Source organism: Neophocaena asiaeorientalis, unplaced genomic scaffold (assembly GCF_003031525.2).
Source record: "Neophocaena asiaeorientalis asiaeorientalis breed wild unplaced genomic scaffold, Neophocaena_asiaeorientalis_V1.1 scaffold605, whole genome shotgun sequence".
In the NCBI taxonomy this organism is placed as follows: domain Eukaryota; kingdom Metazoa; phylum Chordata; class Mammalia; order Artiodactyla; family Phocoenidae; genus Neophocaena; species Neophocaena asiaeorientalis.
In genome coordinates, this window is record NW_020172214.1 from 153752 (window position 1) to 178969 (window position 25218).

Consider the following 25218-nt stretch of genomic DNA (forward strand, 5'->3'; position numbering starts at 1 on the left):
GAGCTGGCTGGCCAACGAAGGGGTTAAACACCTCTGCCTGGTAGGATGGCGGGCGAGGCTCTCCCGGCGTTTTGTCTCTGGGACAGCGATTTTGATTCATTCTCTGAGCGAACGCGGGTGGGGAGCTGGAAGTTTTGCCTCTAACGCAAACATTCTCAACTAACAAAAACTTTCTGCCGGGAATACCTGGAGATAATCATCCGCTTCCTCCCTTCCTCCAAGTGCTGGGCAAATTTCCTACACTTTTGATAGGAGAGCGGATGTGGAGGAAGGGAGAAGAGATCGCTGTTAGTGAGCACAGCTTCTTCCTTAACCATTTAAACATCTCTCCCCCCCGCCCCCCGCCTTTTGCTGTTTTTCCAGATTGCTTCTGTTGGTTTTATTTTATACAGCAAAGTCCTATTTTTCATTATCTATTGTTCATACAATTGATATTTTTGAAGTTTAACAACATGCAACGCCCGGGACGTGGTGATGTCGCTCATTTCTTAGTCTCATTTTGTCCTGCAAGGGGATAACTGCGATCTTTAGGAGACCTGTTTGCATCCCAGATGCTTAATCTCAGGTGTGCAGGGGCTGAGTGAGGTCAGATAGGTTTTCCTCTGAGTGGTTTTCAGCTTGCTGGTCAATTGAGAATGCTCTCCAAAGCCTTTCCTATTCTGATGTTTTTTATGACTTTAAAACTCATATTATTTAACATGGATTGCAATAGTAATGGCTTAAGATTTTTATGATATGTTTAGAAAGTGAGTCTGGGAAAGACCATTTACGGCCTTTAGGAATGTCTACCATGCACTCACACAGCTGGGTCAATTCCCTGAGAAATACTGAAGAAGCTGAAGCCCTCAAGGATCAGATACTTTGTTGGAAAATAAGGAACTTTGTTGCAATGACTAATTGAGGTTCCATTGAAAGTACTGTGTCCAATGAATGTACTTGGGGTGTCCATTCATCAGGTAATGTTTATTTTTAATTTTTTTCTCTCACCCTTCCTATGATTTAGCTTATCTGGCTGTCCCTGAATGTCCTGCTTTTCTGGAAAACCTTCCTGCTGTATAACCAAGGGCCAGAGTATCACTACCTCCACCAGATGTTGGGGGTAAGTGGGACTTGGTTGACCTGTGGAATGGCTTTAATGTGGGCAGAGGATGCTACAAAGCTTGGTCAGTTTTTACATTCATTAAAGAAACACCAGGAGGGTTGTTCATTTCAGAAACATTTGTTACTGTCTAAAGTGGTCAAGTTTTCATGATTTATCATTTATACCGGTCCAAGTTAAAACGACTGACTCTTTTAAGAGCCAAAGATAGTATCTTCTAAAGTGAACTGTTGGGCTAGTAGTATCTGAGAAAAGTGCTACTCCTTGCCAGCTGCAAAGAGTCCTGAGGTCTCCTTCACTTGGAGGACCAACCCATGACAGGATTTTAGTTTTTACTAAATCAAGACTTCAGCCCGCCCATCAACTTACAGAGAATTTCTGCACTGTTTCCTTTTACTGTCAGTTCTCACAAAGTATGTGTCTAAGGCGGTTATTCACTTCTGGGCATTTCTCAGCGGCTTGCCCTAGGTTAACGGCTGCTTATGGTCCCAGTGCTCTGGTCTAATAGGAGAACGATATTGTGCAAAACTTTGCTCTGATTTATTTCAGGTCAATATTTTTCTTTTCTCCATTCCATGATGTTTCTGTTCTTATTCTTCCTCTCCTTCCCTTCCTACTTGTCTCCTGAACAAAAGGCAGTGGCACTGAGGACATCTTACTTTGTACAATACAAGGAGACAGCTTTTTCTAAGCAAAAGCAAAAAATATAAAACATATTGAAAAATCTTAGGGCATCTGAAAAAAGCAGATTTTGTCATTCCTTTTCACTGGGGAAGAAAATACATTCTAAATAGGAGATGCATTTTTTTTTCATGGTTTAATGACTATTTAAAATTCTGATTAGTTCAGATGAATTTAGTGGAGCCAGCCTTCCATTTCCTGTTTTACAGTTACAGATCTCATTTATCTTTAAACCTCAGCTCCTATAGTAGTGCTTGGCACATATTAAGATTGCAATAAATTGAGGCTGAATTAATTGATGTATATTTCATTTTATACAGTAAGGTACTATCTTCAATATCTGTTGTTCACACAGTTGATATTTTTAAAGTTTAACAACTGTTTTTTTAAAGAATTTTTTTTAGAGCTGTTTAAAGTTCACAGTAAAATTGAGGGGAAGGCACAGAGATTTCCCATATGTTCTCCTATCCCCACACATGCATAACCTCTCCCATTATCAACCTTCCACACCAGAGTGATACATTTGTTACAATTTGATGACCTACATTGACACATCATAATCACCCAACATCTGTATTTTCAACTGATGGATTGATAAACATAGTCTCAAAGATTAAACTCATTTTATTGCAGATTCCTAAATCTGAATGTTTCTTTCTTTTGTCCAACCAACCTGACATCCAGCCATCCAGAAAACTGTCATGAAACCTTTACTTTTCAAATGGGCACATAGAGAGTAACACCTCCCCTTTGCCCTCAGGTTGCTTACTATCTAATGGAAACTCCAACAACTAATTCAATAAACAAGTTAAGAAAAAATTTTCTCTAAGGAACACAGGAATGTTTACTGGCCTATCATGTTACTTTGTTTCCTAAACATTCCCCCTTAGGTATAAATTAGCAAACATGAGGTTTTTCAGTGGGAGCTATATCTGACCTATTATATAACTTATGAACAACTTGGAGAAAACTCTTGAGAGTTACGATGGTAAAATTTGCCTTTAAAAAATGGTAAATCTTGATCAGGACGTAGTTGTAATAATATAAAATCTAAGCCTAGACAACTTGGAATGTCATAATTGAACTTTGGATTTCAGCTCTATGACATTGTATAAGCTAAAATGATAACTTATTTAAAAATTAATTATGTTGGAAACCAACAAGTTAATTTTTTATGAGTTTGGATGCTGTGTAACAGCTTCAAATTTATTTTGGTGACAAGTCAGATATGAAGAATACACACACACACACACATATATAACCCAACTAATTAAAAAATATATGTTTCACCTCTCTCTACCTCATCCCACTTCAGTGGTTTTGTTTGAATAATATGACAGGCTAGTGAGGTTCAATGGTGAGGCCTACAGAATAGCTGGCACATAGTAGGGGCTCAATAAATATTAATCAGTTGAATGAAGACAAAAATGATAAAAGGACTCAGTGGAAGACTATGAGTAAAAAATGCAAGAGGCAGACTGAAGGAGAGAAAGGTCGTTGTACATTAGTTTTCATGGAAACATAAGAATGATCATAGTGAGTTGACCCATCAAGTCAGGAGTCAACATTTTATGAAAAGTCATAGTGGAAAGGAATAGCTTTTCTTCTTGGCATCATGGCGAAGGAAGAAAGATGACTTACAAAGTCTCACTTTTCAGTAATCACCTATCTGAATTTTCTAGTCATTAATTTATCTACACCATTTGGAATAGATATCATCTGTACTTTTACTGAAAAAGGAACTCTATCTATAGTTTGACTCTTGTTTAATGAAGGAGTATTTAATTTTATTTGTCCTTGGCTTATCTTTTCTAATCTTTTGATGATTGTGGCATTGTTGCATAGTATAAGAATTTGCAGGCATTTTTCAAATTGCAAAGAAATACAGTATAACGATGAGATATAATTAATTTTAAAATAAATATTGCAGGCTCCCATGTTTTACATGTTTAATAACTATATATTATGAACTTAATGCCTTAGAGCAGTTTTTTAGAGCCTACCAAGCACCCACAAGAACATGGTCCCACCATGATAGAACTGTAGGAATCCTGAAAAGGACATAGGTACTCTGATATTATAAGTCCCTTTTAGGTAAATTTTAAGTTCATAAAAATTGTGATGGTATTTCTGGAAATGAATTTGATTGCTACCACTTTAAAACACAAATGGAAACAGTACTTCCATTTGTTGAACATTTTGATAGTAGCCTTTAGTCTAAGGTTGCTGTTATGCATCTGTAAAATGTAAGGTAATAATAAACTTGTACTAGTCTTATAGGAATAAAGGGTCCGCAGGATATAGCTCATTTGCAGGAAGACATAGACATTCAGAAGCAGTAAATTCTTTGTAGTGGTCTGAAATCTCTGCTTTCTGTTGAAAGATGATTTATTCAACTGTTTATTTATACTGATGATATACTAGTCACTTTACAAGTGCTGTGTTTGAGCTAGGAAACTATTCTTCCCGTTTGCACCTGGGGATGTGTAGGCTGAGGAATCTGAATGAATGATTTGATCAGGTTCCTTTGGGTGGTCAGTGTCAAAGCTAGGATTTGAATGCAGTGCTCTCTGGCCTTTTGCTTTTCCCTCATACTACACAGATTGTCTAAACCACTTCACTGGCCCATCTCAGATATTTCTGTTACTGGTTAGTATTACTCTTTATCAGTGCTGCCCAATAGATATATAATGTGAGTCATATGTAATTTAAAATTTTCCAGTAGTAATTCAAAAAAGTAAGAAGCCAGTGGCATTTAACTTTAACAATATATTTTATTTAAAATAATATATCCAAAGTACTGTAATAGATTGAAGCATTCAACATGTGGTTAGTATTTTTTAAAACTATTACTGAGATATTTTACATTATTTTTGCCTGTTCTTGAAATACAGTGTATATTTTACACTTATGTACATCACAATTCAGTCACTAAATTTTCATCAGAAATACTTGACCTGTGTTTAAAGTTCATAAAATTTTACAGATGAAAACGTGTATTCACATACCCAAGTTGTTCCAAACATATTTAAAGATTTTCCTATAACACAAATGAATATCAGCTTTTAAATTTGAATTAAAGGACTTACCTGGCAGTCCAGTGATTAAGACTTCGTCTTCCAATACAGGGGTTTGGGTTCAATCCCTGGTCAGGGAGCTAAGATACCACATGCCTGGCAGCCAAAACACCAAAGCATAAAACAGAAGCAATATTGTAACAAATTCAATAAAGACTTTAAAAATCGTCCATATGAAAAAAATCTTCAAAAAAAATTTAAATTAATGAAATCAATGAACCTAAAAATTCAGCTCTTTTGTGGCCCTGGATACATTTCACATGCTCAATAGCCATGTGTGGTTAGTGGGTACCATTTTGGACAGTATATGTGTTGGCTGTGGTGGGGGGAGATTTTCCTACCTTCATGGCCAAATGCATTTATCGTTTTGCTTAAAGGCAAGCAACTAGTCACCAATCAGCCCAATAAAAAGACATCAGCATATGGGTGGTCCTCTTGTTCCCTCTCTCCTGAACAGGAGTTAATGTTGGGTAGGAAGTTGTGCACTCTAGTTATTGGCATATAACTATAAAAATATCTCTGACTTTTCCCTAATCTTCCTAGCTTTCTGGGGTGGGAGCCTTTGAGAATGAAGGTAAAATTCAGAACTGGAGTATCCATTTTTATTACTAGTAGCCTTGGTGACTGTTCTCAGACCAAAATTAAGGGTTAAGGGAAAAGAAGATCTCAAATGATGGAAGATAAAATAATGTTGGGATTTAATATGTCTTAGTAGGAGTTTTCAGCAGAATTGTTTTTTCCCAGACTAGGCTGACCCAGGCCTGGAGGCAACATGGTCACGGCTGGTTTATGCCTAAGTTAATGTGCTAATCAGACTGTGCACTTCCTAGGAGATGTTTAATTATGACATGCTGTGAATATTGGAATCTTAAAATTAGCTAAGAGGGAAAAAAAGTGTTTTGAGGAAAGCCAAAACAAACACCCAAACAAACAAACCAAACAATAACTTTCCTCACCTTCCCATAACGATGTTTTAAACAAAGGACTCCATTGATTACTTAAGTTGAAATCTGTCTTGATTTATTTATTTTCAAAGAATGGAAAATGTATTTAGTACTTTAATAGCAAATACTAATGTGTTGTGACAGACTGAGAAATTCAGTTTCCTAAATTTTTTGAAATGTTGGGGCAATTTAACTCGGGATACTATCTATAGTATAGAAGCCTTCATATTCATGTTCACCTATTTCTGAGTTCCATTTCTGACATTTGAACAATTAAAGGATATAATTTAATTGATATAAACATTTTAATTTGCAAAGAGAATGCATTTTATGGTACCAGATTCAATTAGTCTTTGTTTTATATATTTTTCCCCAAAGCTAATATTTGGGGAAGAAAAACCTAGTTTTTCTCACGGTGCCATGATGAGAATTTAATTTTTTTTTTTTGCTTTATCTCACAATTATTATTTTAGATCTGCTACATGGTCATGAGGATATTTTCTTTCTTGTTTTTAAACTCTTATTGAGATACCTATGTTGATTGGTATCTCAGTAAGAAGTTGTGAAGAAGAAAGTTGTGAGCATTGAGGTTTTTTTCTAATCTTACAATGATGATCTTTCTTTGGTCAATCATTATGCTTCAAGTGATTTAGAAACATTAACAATTTACCCTCTCAAGAGTCCTAAGACTTGTATCATAATTAACATTTTTCAGAGACAGAAATCTGATGTCATGTGAGTTTCTTAAGGTTGGAGATTGGAGTCTCTGGACAAACAGACCTAGGATTTTAAGTCACTGTTGGTTTCACAGCTGGCCTAGGCAGCTTTAATTCTGCTGAGAAGGAATATATGCCTCCTGTATGCCTCCTGTCATTTTCAGAAAAGGCTTGATCATTAACTCTTTCCTTCTATTGCACAGAATATTGTGGTTTCAATTCAGAGGATGCTTTTAACTAAGTTGGTTTTGTTTGTTTATTTGTGTTTATTCTTAACATTCTGCTATTGAAAACAATTTACTTCTTGTTTATTGACAGGTGAAATGAGTTACATTACATTGATGCAACCATTATGTACTTAATCCATTTACAATAGAGATTCATATAATTTTACACTTGAAAGAGAGCTTTGTAATCTTTACTTAGATTTCTTCCTCATTTTCCCAAATAGAAAAATGAGGTTGAAGTGATTTGCTCATTATTACTCACTCGATTAGTGGCTTGGTCACTATCCTGGTTCATTGCTCCTGTCAGTCCAATATTCAGCCTGTTATAATTAACAACTCTATAGATATATGCAAGACACATTAAACGCCATACTCTGTAGACCACTAGTTTTTCATCTCATGTGAAATGATATTTAAAGATGTTGAGCAATTCAAGAAGTTATGAAAAATTATTGATTTACACCCAAGATAACATATATTTCCAGTATTACAGTTGTTTTTGACAAATTGTTAAGGATTATGAGATTTATTTTTATTTAAATTTTTTCTGATTCCATGATGTTTGGCAGAATTTTAGCACAGTGATTAACCTCTTTGTTATATTCACCTAAATACCCAATGTATAATTCTCTTTTATCAATACCATCCAAAACAGCATAGAATTGGAACTTGGAATTAATTTCTTAGATTTTCAAATCTACTTCCTTCATTTCCTTATTAATAGTATCAATAGCGGATTGCATTCATTGAGGACTAAGTACCAGTATTACTCTAAGAGCTTTGCTTGGATTAATTTAATCTTTTCACCCATCCTATGGAGTAGATATTTTTAACTCTTAATTTTCCAGGTAAGAAATTGAATTAAAGAAGCTCTGTAACTTGCTAGTGAGTGACAGAGCCAGATCTCTAGCCCAAACATCCTGATTCTAGAACTTGTACTCTTAACCATTGGCTCTTCTGCCTCTAGGCAATATTAGTATTACTGTAGGCTGAACCATATGTAATTGTCATTTTGATAGAAGAAAAATAATTCAAGAGATTCCCTGGTGGTGCAGTGGTTGAGAGTCCGCCTGCCGATGCAGGTGACACGGGTTCGTGCCCCGGTCCGGGAAGAACCCACATGCCGCGGAGTGGCTGGGCCCGTGAGCCATGGCCGCTGAGCCTGCGCGTCCGGAGCCTGTGCTCCGCAACGGGAGAGGCCCGCGTACCGCAAAAAAAGAAAGAAAAAAAAAATCCAATATCAGCCATTGATGTGATTCAACCTAATAACAACTATAACCATTTGTAAATCACATATTATGTACCAGACACAGTTACTTCTTTGCTCTTTTATAATCTCATTTAATCCTTACATATTTAATTTAATCCTTATAATAACCCTGGAGGATAAGAATGATCACTTTACAGAAGTGAGAAACAGATTCTGAGTGGTTAGGTAACTTCCCCCAGGTCACATAACTAACAACTGGAGAAGCCCAATTTGAGCCCACATTTGTCTTATACTAAGACCACACCCTCAATCACGCTGCTCCTCCAGGGAGGTTCTGAGACACAGAGGGTTAGAGCCTGGAATTTTCTACTCTTATCCAAGGTTCTTATGCATCCCACCACAGTGGCTCTGGGTAAGACTGTTTGTATGTATGTTTGTGTGTTTTTGTATTAATAAGTAAAAATAAGAATATAGTGTATAGATTATTCTTAAACCTGAAGCAGACTTATATACCTCATCCTAACTGATTCCTACTGCATTAATTTGCTCAGGCTTCCATAACAAAGGACCACAGAGTGGGTGGCTTTAACAACAGAAATTTATTTCCTCATAATCCTGGAGGCTGTATGCTTTTTCCTAGGGATCACCCAGCCTGAGGGAATGAAGCTTGTAGAACTGCAGAATGTTACAGGCACCTTAGGTATTGTTCTAGTTCATTTATCTCATTCGATAGACAGATTTAGTATTGGGAAATGCCTTCTTTATGGAATCAGTGCAAAGTTGAATGTGGACCGTAGTTCTTCAAACTCTAGTCAGTGTTTCTAGTTCATCATGCTAAGCATTGTGTTGATCATAAAATTGACTTTAAAAATGCCTAGGTAATTCTATGGAGGAAAATCAATCATCCTTAATTCCTTATTGACAATATCATAAGCTTTGGAGCTATATGGATATGAGTTTGAACCCTGGCTCAGGCATTTATCTCTTACTTCTCTGAGACTAAGTTTAAGTCATCTTCCTCTTAGGTTAGTTGTGAAGATTCCCTGAGAAAATGCAAGTGAAATGTTTAGCACTTGGTGCATATGTGCTTAGCAAAAGATAGCATTACTATAAATATTGAGTAATATTATTTAGCATTAATGGTATTAATACTATTAATAGTAAATAGTAATAGAAATTATTTATGCTTATCAATGAAAATATTAAAAGGAATTCAGAGAAATATAAAGATGGAAGGAATTTGCTGAGCAAATGGCAGATGGCATTAAGACAGAGACTTTTCCTTTCCTTTGATTGGCCTCTGGCTGACCCCCAATCCTTGTGGACAAAGGAAGCCTGTCAGTTGCTATTTGTAATTGGCACAAAATTTGTAGCAACTTGGTTATGATTGCTGAGTGGAATTTTATCTTGAGGTAGAACGCATTTTATTCAGAAAAGCTTGTATTAATCTTCATTGAATTTTGGAGTCTTCAGCAGATAAACAGGGTAATAATGCCTATTTCACAAGATTACTGTGAACCTTAAAGACAATTAAAAGAAGTAACCTCAATAATAGCTAGAGCCAACATTCACTGAAATGTTCTCATGGGCCAGACATGATAAATTCTTTATACATTCAGTGTCAGAGTCCTGACTAGTCTACAAGGTAGGTTCTATTACAAAAGAGGCAGCTAAAGCACAGAAATTATAAATAATTTGCTCATGGATTAAAGTACCTTGCACAAAGCCTATGATGTAATGAGTTCCAAAAATGCCAGCTTTCCTCTTTCCTTCCCTTTTCTCTCATCCTTCATATTCATATACAGCAATTCACTTAACTGTTCTGTACTCCCATTAAAACAGGATGAAATGATCCCACTTATCTCAGAGTGTTGTACTGAGGATTAGGTATGACTTAACAGGCAACTACTTTGAAGAATTGAAAGCATCACAGATGTAAAACATAATGGTTATTATTACATATTGTTTCTGTCTCCTATTCATTCCTCCCAGCTTTTAAGGCTCCAGCCATTGGTACTCTAACAGAGCTCCTTTGGGAGTCGTAAAGGACAGTTTGGACAAAGAAATGAGATTTCATTTTCATGACAGAAAAGCAACAAGTGGCCCTTAACATCTAATATGCTTTACTCCAGTATTGATTATTGAAGTGGGATCTTAAAGGGCTGTGACATGTTGTAATTAATAATTGCCAAGGCGTGAACTAAGAGTGAGACTTTAGTATAAGAGTAAATTACCTAAAGGCAGAGTGAGCCTACCTTACTTCTTAGTATCCATGTCTTAATGCAGCTTTGTGATGTGATAAATGTCGATGTAATAAATAGTCTTGTGAAATGTAGTTTCTTTTCAGTTCTGGCAATGGGATTAAAGAAAAAGTAGATAAAGAAGAAGATGGTTATTCCATGATCAGTAGAATTTGTTTACATTTTTAGAAGCTGGAAAGTTGAATTTGACAATGACTCCTATCTATGGATAGATGAATCCAACACATATTTTATAGGGAAAAGTTGCATGCTTTGATGATTTTCATGGATTTGGAAATGGTTAAAGTCTCCAGACACATATCAGGAATCCCAGAGGTCTGACATAGTTTAAGGCAAGAAGAGATGAATGATGTACACAAAGTGAAAGCATCTTATACACCTGAGATTTTTAAAAAATAGGTACGTCAACGCCAAGATAAATTTAAGAAATGATTTATGGCAAATGCCTTTCTGACTATAGTCATTTTTCCTATGATAGTGTTATCAAATAGCCAATTTCAAATTTCAAGTAATTTTCTTTAATATAATCTTAGAATGCTCAGGTCCATTGGAAGGATCTGAAGTGGTAATGATCTATACAAGTTTCTTCCCCTCCCCTCGACCCCCCGGGCTATACTTTTGGTTCTCTTTGTTGACTTCCATTCCCCCAGTATACCCTCTGTTATGCGCCTTTCAATTAACATCTTATCCTGAGTGAACTCCCTGTCGCCCCACCTCCTATAGGAACATGATTTCAAGGATGCCCTAAGAAGAGACAGTTGTGGAGCAAGAAAATAAGAACTGTCTCTTGAAAATACTGATGAGATAGGGTGATGAGAGAGTTTTTAGTTCTCACTGATTTTCCTTGGCCAAGTTACTTTTGTTAAGTTACTTTGAGCCTCTGAGCTTTGTTAATTCTCTTGGTTTGAAAAGCACAGGCTCCGAAGCACATTTGTAAAGTGCTAAGAGTTGTGCAAACATAGGTGAAGATACATTTTTCTTTTCTTCTTTTTCCATAGCTCAGAATATCTAAAGGGAAAACCAAGCAAATATCATCAGTAGTCTATATTAATGGATTCCAACTGGAAAAAAAAATGACTCATATTAAACCACAAGAATGTAGAGCTTCAGTAAGGAAGTTCTTCTCCCATCTGAGAAATGGCATTTGTTGTTGGGCATTCTCTGTATTACGTTATTTACCTACAATAGAAATTTCTGGGGTTAGGGCCTTAGCTTGGACTATGTAGAACCCATCATTGAACTGTTCAGTTATTTTGATCTTGTTTGTACATTTTTTAAAACTTAAGAGAGTGATAAATGAGTCAAATGAAAATCTTGGAAAAGTTTAGTTTCCTGGATCATAATGGATCTACAAGGTTTCCTTAACTTTGGTTTGCCTGAAGAAAACTAGTCTTAGACTTGTACTGGTTTTAAAGCTTGAGTGTGTCATGCTTAAAGAAGAAAATATACTTTGTTCAACCCACAAGTTTTATATATATGAAATTTAATTTGTTAAAGTCTTGCGTGACATTCATTCTAATTCTTATCAAAACCAAGTGCCTGCTATTGCTTTTTCCTAGCACAGAGCGACTATTAGCTTAAATTTCAAATAAAAAGTAATATCTGTAAAAATTTCAGAGTATCAATGGCAAAAGTATAATGTAGTGAAAAGAACACGGATTTTGTGGACAAATTGACCTAAGTTGAAATCTTGACTTTACCTCTCGATAACTGTATCTTTATTGAAATCTTCAAAACCTAGTTTCCTCAATTTTAAATTGAGAATTATATTATTAGATTGAACTACATGAAAATTTCAATTTTGAAACATTTTGACTTACAAAAATGGGAATTTGGCATAGTTTAACCTCGTTTCTCTCTTTTAGGATTATTATTATTATTTTGAGGAAAGGATTAAGTAAGATGAAAAAGAAATCAGTGTGAAACCACAGATTGTGTTACTTCCCTTCTTTCTAATGGCAAGTTATAGTAGACAAGTTCATGACAAGGCTAGACTCATTTCTTTCAGGAAACACTGTTGAAGTTAAGAATGTTTTAATATTGCAATCTCCTTGTAAACATTTGCTAATGACTAAAAGTTTCCAGTAACTAAGAGAAGTGTTGAGGCCTAATTTTGTGCAACGTATCAATTCTGAAGTATTTAAAAAGATAGTTTGCAAATTATAATATACATGTTTTCTTCATTATGGTTTCAGAAATATTTAAGCTCACAATTAATTGCTTTTCAATTGGCAGTAGTTTTCAAATCGTAGCTCCAAATTTCTTGGGCTTTTTAAAACTTTCCATCAAGCAAACCAAAGTTTGAAGTTCACGTGAAGAGAACAAATTTTATAGGACACTAGCAGTGAATCCTCTCTGTAAAAACAAAGGAGTTAGAAAACTATGCTTCTGATGTTAGGTACAGAGTGTTTAAACATGTACCTCAGTTCACAGCACACTGTCTTCATGGGTCTGTGCAAGGCCCCTGTTTGCTTTCTTCACCATTTGTTTGGCAATTTTTTTTTTTTTTTTTTTTACGGTACGCGGGCCTCTCACTGTTGTGGCCTCTCCCGTTGCGGAGCATAGGTTCCGGACACGCAGGCTCAGCGGCCATGGCTCACGGGCCCAGCCGCTCCGTGGCATGTGGGATCTTCCCGGACCAGGGCACGAACCCGTGTTCCCTCCATCGGCAGGCAGACTGTCAACCACTGTGCCACCAGGGAAGCCCTATTTGGCAAATTTTTTTAATAATGTGAAGACATGTATCATTCTACATTGAATGCTGATGACACAGAATTAGAAACTTCACTTCTAAGAGATAACCAACTGTATATATAAAATCTATGTCAATTTCTCTATCTATATTTATGCCTGTATATGTAGATAAACATTTATATGCATGTATATTATTAATTCAAAAATATGTCACAGATATTATTATTTCATTTCCATTACACAAGTTTAATTTATCTTATTTTTAATGGCTACATAGTATCCCATAATGTGTATGATAATTTGTTTTATATTTCTCCACTGTTGGCCTTTTTAGTTCTGTTCTTTGTATCACAGATTGTACTGCAGTGAGTATCTTAGAAATTTACCCTTGGTTTGCTATTTTCCTTTTTTATGAAAGCCCAAGATGGGATATTTTGGTCTTATTTAATGTTAGTTTTTTAGGGAAAAAAGGTTAAACTTTATTTACATCTTCTCTCTTATACCAATATATCATCTTGTATTTGATTTAATGTATTGTTCTACCAGCAGATGAGCTGGTATGGCCACTGTAAGTTGACCAATTAAACACTGAAGACTTTGTCAGAAGTGTCTAATACTTAAATATGTGTGTATCAGAAAGTTTAAGTAAATGGTCTGTAACAAATGATCTATCCATCCAGTCCATCTTTACTTTACCTACTCTGTTAGGTATTTGGGCCATTTTAATGCATCCGGAGTTCTTACTCTTCGAATTGATAACTTCTTGGAGACAGTGTGTATATATATATATATATCTTTATCTTTATATTTATACATATTTTTTTTTTCTTCAAAGAAAGACTGGAAGAAAGTGAACTTGATTCAAACTTGGAAGTTATGGTTGAAAGATGCTGAGTTAGCTAACAGTGCTAGTATTTCAAAGACAAAGATAGAACTTAAAGACACTTTTATAGTTTCAATTAAAAATGTTATTAACTAACAGGATTGAGTTCGGCAGTTATAAAATAGATATGTTTAAAAGTAGGTTATGCTTGACAGACGTGCGAGAAAAATCTTAATTTTGAATATCTTATATTCAATATATGAGTTTTAATACATGTCATTATGGATATTCTGATTAAAATTCTAACCAAGTGAATGGGTACTATTGCTATGAGTATTGTTTCCTTCCAAAAATTACTCCATATGCTCAGGTTACTAGTATTCCAAAAATTACTCCATATGCTCAGGTTACTAGTATATCTGTTTTGGCTTCCAAATTTTAGGAGGAATATTGAGAAATTGAAAGTGGTGTGAAGATGAAGAAGAAAGATACAAGAATGATTGTTTCTGATGAAGAGTAGCTTAGAGGTGGCTAAATACTCAGTAATTGTGATCAGATATGCTGGACTTGTGATGTAGGAGAAACAAGGCCTTTCTCAGCTTTTTAGCCAACCAATCTCTGCAAAATACATTTCACTCCTCAGTGCTTTCCCCTGTGCATGGATCATTTCTGTAGGAGGAGGAAAATGTAACAATGACGTGCAATCAAATGCTCTGTAACTCTTGAGGCCCTTGTTGTTGGGCCTTAGAAAGGAGTAGAGGAAAAGGGATAGGTGTGAATATCCACAGGGATGTCATAGATGAATTTTAAAAATTCCATTTTAATAATGTTTGTCAGCTAAAGAGGTCAGATAATTTTTACTTTATATGTTTTTACCTTTTAGAACAATTCCATGAGGGAAAGTAGAGGACATTTTTATTACTGTTCTGTTAAATTCTTCAGTGCTAGGTTTTGGAGACAAGTGACCTTGGTAGAGGTCACAGGTGTTAGCTGTGGTAAGAATTTCATACCTTTTAATCTGGTGACTGTTCAGTAGACAGCATTGCCTTTAGAAACCCATGAACGTGTTCATATGCAGTTCTGACTGCCATTTATGTTGAAGTTTAACTTTTCCAGACAGACACATAGTCTAGAAGTGAATCTCTTCTGCTCTCTGGGCTTTTGGTACAGGAAAGACACAGTAGACAAAATCAGGACAGAACTATACCATGTATCCATCTTGCTTTCATCTCTCTCTGTAATAGCTACATTTCCTTCCAATTCATAATAGATGTTTAAGAAAAGACCACATTCCCACTGAAAATGGAAGAAAGTTCATTTCTAGAAAAGGTAGAATGAAGGATGATGACATATAAAAGGGGAGATTTGAGTTAAGCATAAGGATATCTGGATAAAGTGTCAGGATGGACACTCTACTTTTGGTGGTCCCTTGAGCTATATGGAAAAAATTTTTCCCCCAGCTTCCTTCTTTGGAACTGATAGCTTCTTTTAGAGACACTGTTTTTTTAAAAAAACCAGTTTATAGATGGGAAGAAAGGTCAACTTGAGTCAAAAATTACATCATAGTTAAAAGTCTCCAAGGCAGTTAGTTGACAGAAACCAGCTAGGATCATTTGGAATGAATTACAGTTTTTTATTATGGCATGAAGGGACATTCTTGAGCTTTTGGATATACCCCAAGAGCACTGAATTGGTAGTCTATATTGGGATTATGTTAAGAAATAATTACTCCAATTATTATTAACGACTTTCTGGTTGCTCATGACATGTTATTCATTATTGTTTCCTTACGAAACCTTATCAAAATAGTTAGGTAATCCACTTTTGAAGTAGCCCTTCGTTGAAATGTCGTTTTTTTATTCTTAAGTGCAATCTTGCCCCCATGGAATGCTCATCATATTCTATATTCATATCCTTATCATAATATATTAATGGTACAAACTAAACATTTAAATTAGAACCACAGTTTTGATTTATAGATAGAGGAAAAATAAATTGTTCTGATTTTCTGCCATGAACCCTTTTGGTTACTATAAAGACAATTAAAAAATTCCTACCATTGCCTTGGAAATCATATAGACTACTTTATGGGGTTCTCTCTTCTTTTTTTTTTTTTGCGGTACGCGGGCCTCTCACTGTTGTGGCCTCTCCGGTTGTGGAGCACAGGCTCCGGACGCGCAGGCTCAGCGGCCATGGCTCACAGGCCCAGCCGCTCCGCGGCATGTGGGATCTTCCCGGACCGGGGCACGAACCCGTGTCCCCTGCATCAGCAGGCGGACTCTCAACCACTGCACCACCAGGGAAGCCCAGGGTTGTCTCTTCTTGCTCCTGTATTTGCCTCATGACCACTTTCTTTGGCTTTCACTGCTAAAGGAATATTTTCCCCAAGGAGTATTTTTTTGAAATAATTTTCTTTAGTATTGACCATGCATTTTTGGGGTTCCCAAGAGTAAGAGGCAGTTTGGGCTTGTCCACTTACTATGCTGCCACTTGCTAGCTTTGTGGGGGAGATAAGGATATGATAAATAGGTAAACCATTACAATATAGTGGGTTAAGTGTTCCAGAGGAGGTATGGTGAAAGGCAGGAGGGAAGCTTTGAGAAATATGCTCCAAAATTTTCAGGATATTTGAAAAAGGGAAATATTTGGAGGTGTAAATGAAGATACTGTCGGGGATGTGGCCCTAGCAAGGCCTAAGAGAGAAAATGACCCCGGTCTGTGACTTGAAGAATAATAAAGAGTTCATCTGGTAGTTAGCACGGAAGTGGGTGGAAGAGGTGGGAAGCCATCACAAAGCGAAGGAATGGCCACAGCACGAGCTGTGGGTCGGCACCTGAGATATGCAGGGAAAGCTTGGAATAGCTGGTCTGGATAATGCATCCAGGAGCTGAACTGAGTCATAGAATAGAAAGTATAGCTGACTGGCCTTATGGCATCATCAATTTGGCTTATTTACAGGCTTATAATACAAGTTGGATCGAAAAGAAGTTTGGACTAGGTGACTTATCCAGTCTTATCAGAGAGCTACAGCGGCCCTGAGGGTTTCCTTCAAACTGCGTGTTGCTCAGTTCCATACAGTTGATCCCAGTCTCTAGAAGGGTGGGTGCTGGGGGTGTGGAGGTAGAGTTGATATCCTGGGAGATGTGTGCAGGAAAGAGCAGGTCCTGTGCTCTGGTCCTGGATGTTAACCAGATCTCTTGGGTAATCGCTTTTGGTTTTGATTCTTTTTTCCTTTATTTCCAAAATGAGGGCATTGAAGGATCCTCTCAGAGGTGTGCTCATTCATCATCCACCATATACTTATTGCACACCTACGAGTTACCTAGAACTCTCTTTGTCTTCTTTAGATACAGTTGAGTGGAATAAAGCTCAGCTCCCACAGCTCCAACTATAACGAGAGGTGAGGATGAAAAGACAGGCTTGGAAAGAGTGATTTTCAGGAAACTATGCCATAAGAGCATTTAAATTCTGTAACTAGACCTAATTTGCGGATGGCCAGGGACCAGGATGATAGCTTCTATTTACTTCTTACTCTATGCTGTGTACTACACTTAGTATATATATATTCATTTAATACCATTACCCTTTGGGGTGATTATTTTCATTTTATAGACGAGGAAAATGAGACAGAAAGGGTAAGAAAATTACCTAAGGCCGCACAACTAATAGAAGTGCTTAAAACTCAGGTTTGTCTGACTTCAAAGTGGATTCTAAAACAGTGATTGCCAAGCCTGCTTGTACCTCCCGAGGGCCCCACTCCAGATCTAAGGAATCAGAATTTCAGGAAGTACAACAGAGATATGTTTATTTTTAAATAGTCCATCAAGTGAATTCAATGTGTAGTTAGATTATGGAAATCTTAGGTAAAGATTTACACAAAATGACAGGAAAACCTACTGGTTGGATAAGAGGCTAAGCAATTGAAAGAGTAAGAAAGTATTATGGTTTGGAAAGAGTTATATAAGTCATCTGAATTCACATCTCTTGTTTGGAGAGTGACCTGTCCTGTTCTCAGGGAAGTAACAGCAAAAGGATAAGTGGAGGCCTGGGTTCTAGTCCTTTGTGTCTTTACGAACTAACAGTGCAAATAGAGGCAAAATGGTTGGCCTGGATGATATGTAAGGCCCCATGAAATAGCTAAGTTCTATGATTATAAAATATGTAAGAATTAGGTGTTGAATTGGCTTCATTTGGTTTGATTAAAAATATTTCCTTGGAGGAAAAGAGTCCACAAAATTGACCTTAATGAATACAAATTTACATACTTTTTGACAAACGCAAAATGCCAAATCACAATATAAAATCTTTAATAAACCTCTATGATAACATTTATTTTTATTTTTTCCTGGAAATGACTAATTGTTGACCCACCAAGAGGTAGCTAGAAAACGGACCAATTATTAAAGTTTACTATTAATACTACTCTGGCCTTTTCAAATCCCGTTGAACACCAGTTTTGCATAGATATTTACATGTAGAATGTCATTTTATATTTCCCTAAAATTGCTGAGTTGAGAGCAAAATGTTCATTTGAAAGTTAATTTACCAGAAAAAGTAGTTTTCAAGTCCTCTCTAGAGTCAACTATTTCAACAGAATTTTGTTACAATTTAATAGCTTTGTCAAGAACTTGGATGAAGATGAGGAAACGTGAATTTGTAAAATATTCAGCTAAGGTAAAATTGGGAAGGAAAAGTATCAAAATACGGCATTCACACCCAGTATAACATAATGGGCTGACACCAATAAATTCTTACATTTATGTACCTGCTCTCTCACACCTCTCTTTCTTTGTTGCTTGATAGCAAGTCATGTGAGAAAATTGTTGCAAACACAAGATGAGCCATTATGCTGCATGGTTGCCCCACAATATAACGCTGTCTTAGAATCAGCAGGCCGTGGACGGTGTCCTTGGTGAGGGAGAGCATGATCTTAAGTACTGAATTCTGGTGAATGGGGAAAGGTCACTGAGATGATGTGGGAGTCTTAAATGTATATCAAGAATTTTAGAGGCCTAAAGAATTGTGTTTAGCCTGAAGGAAACAAGATCGAGCTAGGAAACCATCCTACTTTTACCTTCAGTTTTTTAATGTCTATTTAGGAATATTGTTATCCAGAGTAGCCTGGTGGGTAGAAGTTACAGAGACACGGATTTCATGTAAGTGTAAGAAAACAAAATAGAAGTCTTTGACAGTAGAACAGTCTGCTGTCTCTGGACACATTCAGCAGAGGGTGGGTTACCTTTGGTCAGGGCTGTTATAGAAGAGGTTAGTCACTGGGTGGACGGTGGGATGTGGGTTAGACCCTTTTAGTTCTCCAATCTTAGATGTATATGTTTTAGGAAATTATTTAGCAAAATAAATTTACTGATAAATAAATATTTAGTTGAAACTGAATCCCTTCTATATGTAAGGCTCAGATATAATTACCATAAAATGTAGTCCCTGTCTCAAACAAAATTTCACTTCTGTGATGATTAACTACTCAAAGTATTGTCATTGCCCAAATTATGTCCTTCCAACTTGTTCTCCACACTTCATTCAGAGTTATCATTACCAAATACTAATTGCTTCTTACCACCTCCCTACTCAAAACACAGTGCTCTGCATTGACTTTAGGATAAAGGTACACATTATTAATATGACGTACCAAGTCCATCAGGGTCTAGCCCTACCTGCTTTTCTGGTTTTATGTTGTATTCTCCTCCACTTCCAATCCAGCCATATTGGCCTACTATTAATTTCTCGTGTATACACCAGGCTCCCATTTGCCACACATCCATTCTCATGCTGGTTTTTTCTGCACAAATGTCCTTCTCATTCCTAGATGACTTCTGCTCACCCTCCAGATCTCAGTTCACTTTTCACTTATCAAGGAAGCCTTCCTGACCTTCCTATTTAGATTGCGTTTCCTGTTAGCCATGCTCATACTCTGTATTTCTCATTCACAGCATTGGTCACTGTGTATTGGTTACAATCTACATTTGGTTTTGTAGCTATTTGATTAATATCTGTTTCCCCTACCAAAATATAACAGCCTAAGGAAGAAGGCATTTTTTGTTTTTAGTTCACTATTGAACTCCTGGTGCCTTGTGATATGTGCATATCATAATAAATATATCTTGAATGAATAATGTAAGTGGAATAGATAACACTTACTATGGAAGCACAGAAGAGACCATTTAGAGAAAGGATGTGATACAGTGACCGTAATCAATAAATTAATTTTATATAGTGCTTGCATTTTTTAGACCAGTTTTACTTTTCACAAAAGTCTTGCAAGCTAGGATTATTATATCATATCATATTATATTATATTAATTTTATGGATAAGAAAATTTTATTCCTCTCAACTTTACGGATAAGGACAGTTAACTAGCCCAAGAAGAATAGCTATTAGGTAACAGATTTAATATTAAAAAAAAAAGTGTTTGAGATTTTAAGAAAATGGTCATGCACTTGTTATACCCAGATACTACATTCTTTTAAAACTTGCTTTAAATGGCATACTTTCTTATAGGACTGGCTTCGTTCAGGCTGCTACAACAAAATACCATAGACTGGGTGGCTTAAACAACAAACATTTATTTCTTTCGGTTTTGGAGGCTGGGAAGTCCAAAATCAAGGTGCCAGCAGAGTTGGTGTCTGTTGAGAGCCCTTTTCCTGGTTTGCAGATGGCTGCCTTCTTGCTGTATCCTCATGTGGAGGAGACAGAGCGAGCTCTGGTCTCTTCCTCTTCTTAATAAGGGTGCTAATCCCATCATGGGGCTCTACTCTTATGATCTTATCTTAAGCTAATTACCTCCCAAAGGCTCCACCTCCAAATACCATCACGTTAGGGTTTCAACATATGAATTTGGGGGAACGCAAACCTTCAGTCCATAGCAAGGACCAAACTGTGTATTATTTATGCATATTCATCTAAAATAGACTTATAGCTTAAAAAATTATGCTTGGAATTTTCAGTTAATTATGTTTGAGACCTTCACAGGTAAGAGGTGAAAGTAACGCTGCCATCTAGTGATAACTAACCTGAATGAGATTTGAAAACTAGAGTAGCAGGTTGAGCTCTCTAGGAATGGTAGAACATGTCATCCACATAAAATGGGCTGGGCACATGACATAGGCAGTCATTTCTTTTTAGCGAACATTTGAAGTAGCTGGTTCTTATGAAGGTCATGAATTAATAATGACTAAATAAAACAAATCTTAGCTGTAGACTATTACCCATCTAGTAAGTAGATAAAATGGTTTCCTATGATTGTGTCACTTAACTGAGATCTGTCTCCATTTCCTTACCCTCTTGACTGCTTCTGAATGAGGGAGTTTTGTACTCTGATAACCTAACAAAAAGAATTTTTCATCTTGGTTTAAAGAGCTAAATATATTCAGGAATAAATATATATGAGGAAATGAATCCGTGGTAAATTTTCCAGTTAGATTTTGCAGCATCATAAGGAAGAAGTGGAATGCCAAAATAAACTCCATTCATCCTAACAGGACACTTAAAGCCACTTTGAATTAAATTACTGTATGAGTTAATGTAAACACAGCAATAAAACACTTCCAGACGTGCAATAAATGGTTAGAAAATGCAAAAATATAAGAATGCTCTTTAAAGCGCTACACTGCAAAGATAATTTGGATAATTTATTTGTAGCTCTTAAGTCCTGAATGTATATGGTAGAATTTAGCTGATATATTTTAAGTGAGTTATTGTCGTAGTACATTAAAATTACAGATAAAATTATTATCCAAAATCCCTAGAGCTAAAATTTTCTTGTTACGTGCAGATGCCATATCAAAAAGATATAATTATTCCTTCTCTGGAGGCCTAAACAACAAAACCTATCACTTTGAAATGATATTAATTTTGCTCATTGAGGTGAGAAAATTATACTTAACATTTTTTTAGATAATCCAGTTAGGATTATTTCTACTTGTCCACTGACTGGTATACTCATTGAACTGTGTCCCTGAGGTGTTCAAATTCGTGGTGTAGAAATAGTCTAACTGGAAATATCAATTACTTGTTATATAACCCAATGAAAATTATGGCTTTCCTGACATGAGTTATTACTCCATCTCCCTTTCAGGAATAATAGTTCGTATGCTGACAATAAACACTGTGTAACAGAGTTGCTATTTTGCCAAGAGTTAAGCTGGGAATCTCAGGGACATAAACAATTTCAAGATAAGAAAAGCATCTGACTTACACCAGTTTCTTAGTTGATATTCTTAACATAGCGTAGTTTTGTGTTTATTTCGGGAAAGTGCACAGATATGACCCCATCTCTTGTTTTCGTGTGATACATTCATCATATGAAGAATGTGGCTAGTACCAGACAACAGTAGATGTCAATCTAGCAAGAATTTGATTTAAAATTAGTTGCCAAAAGTATTGGATCATACCAAGGGGACTGATTCTTTGAAAAATATGTTGTACAATGTGATTATGATCAGCTTTGTATGAGGCACAGCTGATCTGGGATCTCTCTTGGTTTTGGTTTGGGGAAGAACTTTTAAATTTATTTTGTTAGTTGATTTACAATGTGTTAATTTCTTCTGTATAGCAAAGCAATTCCGTTATGCATATATGTTATACATATACATGTATTCTTTTTCATCTTCCTTTCCATTATTTTTTATTACAGGATACTGAATATAGTTCCCTGTGCTATACAGTAGGACCTTGTTGTTTATCCATTCTACATATAATAGTTTGCATCTGCAAGTCCCAAACTCCCAATCCATCCCTTGCCCGCTCCTCTCTGCCTTGGCAACCACAAGTCTGTTTTCTGTCTGTGAGTCCATTTCTGTTTCGTAGATAATTTCATTTGTGCCATATTTTAGATTCCACATATAAGTGATATCGTAGGGTATTTGTCTTTCTCCTTCTGACTTACTTCACTTAGTGTGATAATATCTAGGTCCATCCATGTTGATACAAATGGCATGATTTCATTTTTTATGGCTGAGTAATATTCCATTGTATATATGTACCACACCTTTATGGGTCAGGGGAGAACTTTAGAGGAAGAGTGCTTAAGATGAACCCTGAAAGATGGGTAGAGTCAGTAAGGTGAAGAGCTTAAAGGCGGGTGCTGGTGTGGAAGGGAGTTGTGGGGAGGCTCAGAGGGTTCTAGAGAGAACACAAATGAAAAACCTTTGTTTTAAATTCTTGGTACCCTACCAGTGAACAAAGGATTCAACACTGCACCTGTGTGGAGGTACAGAATCTACTGAAGCTCTCTAGGGCTCTTAACACCCAGAACAGTCCAGGGTGGGTACAATAAGAAATTGACCTTGCACTGAAACAATGTAGTGAGGTGATTAGAACACTAGTAGAAATGAGAGGAGGCTAAGTTTTATGGCAGTGCGGAGCAGAAAGAGACAGGTTTCTCTTTTGGTGAGAGAGAAAGTGGAGGGTTATTCAAGTCTCTTGAAGGAGTTGGCACTTGCCACAGTCCTGCCGGGTGAGGTCTGCAGCATGCTTGTAGTTTACTTTTGTCCTTGACTGTGTTTTGCCCCTTGCCTTATTTGTTCAGCTAGGATTGTGTCTAAGCAGAGCCTCCGCATCAGTTCTTAACCTCAACTGCAGCCTTATCCTCTTACCCATGTGCCGGATGCTCCTGGCTTACCTTCGAGGATCCCAGAAGGTAAGAAAAAAATCCGTCACTGATTCCAGCATAGAAATCAAGTGTAAAAGTGGCACGTTAGTCCTACTTAGTTTGCGTGGTCTGACTTTCTGCTGGAGTGATTTCTTCAAAGATGATAGTAAAGAACACGTCGCATGTCAAGATGATCAGTGAGCTATTCTACAACAGTAGGTAAGGGCAGAGGATAACAGAGTATCAGGCACTGTGCTAACATATATAAAGTTCACATATATTGAATACTTGTGAATCCTCACGTGATTCTGTGGGTACTGCAGATGAAGAAACTGAAGCCTAGGGAGTTTAAGTAACTTGACCACGACCTTGAGACTAGTGAATGGTAGAGCTGAGATCAGCCCCAGTTCTGAGCTCCTTCTGATTCTTCACTGAGAGCTTGTAGTTTCATTTAATTAAATTCAAGTGAGCAAACTAGAGCTGTGTGGGCTTTGATTAATATACGGGATGACTGCTGGTATTGGTGTTAGTTTCTTAAAACACATACCTGTTTTGAGCTATGTAAAAGGCTTGAAATAGATTTCTTGATTAAGATGTGATGTCATATATGATATTTAGTATAAAACAAAGGATTTAAGAAAACAGAAAAGCCCTTTGAAAGTTAAAATTCATCAGAAATTGTGTTTTGTTTTCTCTTATCCTCGTGTGTGTGTGTGTGTGTGTGTGTCTGTGTGTGTTTTTGTGCGATATATGTGTGTTTATTCCTTTCTTCAGTAAGATAGGCACTGCTGGATCGATACTGATATTTTAAAAGGAGTTGTTAACATGAGGTCATTTTGATGTTCTGTGAAGTTCATGTGAGTGGATTTACTGTGGTAAAACTTCTCAACCTTTTCACATAATTATATTTAGAAACTCTTTGCTTTTAATGCAGTAATTTGTGGAAATAACTCTTTCTGTAGGTTGCCAACTATTGCGAAATGCTAGGTTTTGATCCCTGTGGCTGGCCATTGGCTTGGTGTGAAGAAAGAGAAGATAAATGGCAGGAAATGAAAAGTGCCCACATAAGTCTCTCAGTATTTAATAAGTCTTAAAGAATTATCCCCCAGTGTGAAACATAGGTACTCAAAGACTCTTGACATTTTGTTTTTGTGTAAGATCAAGCAGGCATTTAAACCTGTAGATAAAATTGCTTCATTTAAAAATAATCTTATTTTTTGACCACAAAAGGAAATTGTATATATTGTAAAGTTAAAACATTCCAGAAATATGCAAAGTAAACAGTGATGGTTCTCCTAAATGTTACTCTGCCAGAACAACCACTATTTGAGATAAATGCCTGCAAATATGTTAACATACATAATGTCATTAATTATAAACAATACAGGATCATAGTTTAGTTTATGTGTTGTAACTTTTTTTACCTAACAATATATCTTGTGTATGTTTCCATATCAGTGATAAGCCTTCTCACATTCTCTTTAATGATTTGAGTGTTCCATTGACTAGATATAGCATACTACATCTCACCAATTTTTAATTGATAACCCTCTGCCATATTTACAAAGACTCATGTGTATATCTTATTTGCTGCATCATTTTTATCATATTAAATGCTTTTTATTTAGGTTCCAAGCAGGAGAACCAGAAGATTGTTGGATAAAAGCAGAACATTCCATACAACCTGTGGTGTGACTATCTGTATTTTCTCAGGTGAGAAAACCAAAAGATGTTAAATATTATGTTAGAATAGCACATTTTATGAATGATATTTTTATTGTTTATGGTTTTCTTATTATACAACTTAATTTTCTCTTCTGTGTATTTAAAGAGATTTATCTAGTGATGCTACAGAAAATGGGTGTTTTATATAAATAT

The 25218-nt window shown here is 36.2% G+C and overlaps 1 protein-coding gene across 2 annotated transcripts in view; it reads left to right on the top strand.

Moving 5' to 3' along the window:
* The first annotated feature begins 6 nt into the window (after positions 1-6).
* NOX4 (NADPH oxidase 4) overlaps positions 7-25218 on the top strand; it is a 142109-nt gene continuing 116897 nt past the window's right edge. The window contains exons 1-4 of one of the 2 annotated variants that reach the window (XM_024761781.1): positions 7-40; positions 1004-1099; positions 23278-23388; positions 24969-25053. In XM_024761781.1, the coding sequence (XP_024617549.1) occupies positions 1091-1099; positions 23278-23388; positions 24969-25053 (205 nt within the window). In that variant the 5' untranslated portion in view covers positions 7-40; positions 1004-1090. Of the gene's footprint in view, positions 41-1003; positions 1100-23277; positions 23389-24968; positions 25054-25218 lie in introns of those variants that run through there. The other variant, XM_024761787.1, reaches the window with a different exon arrangement.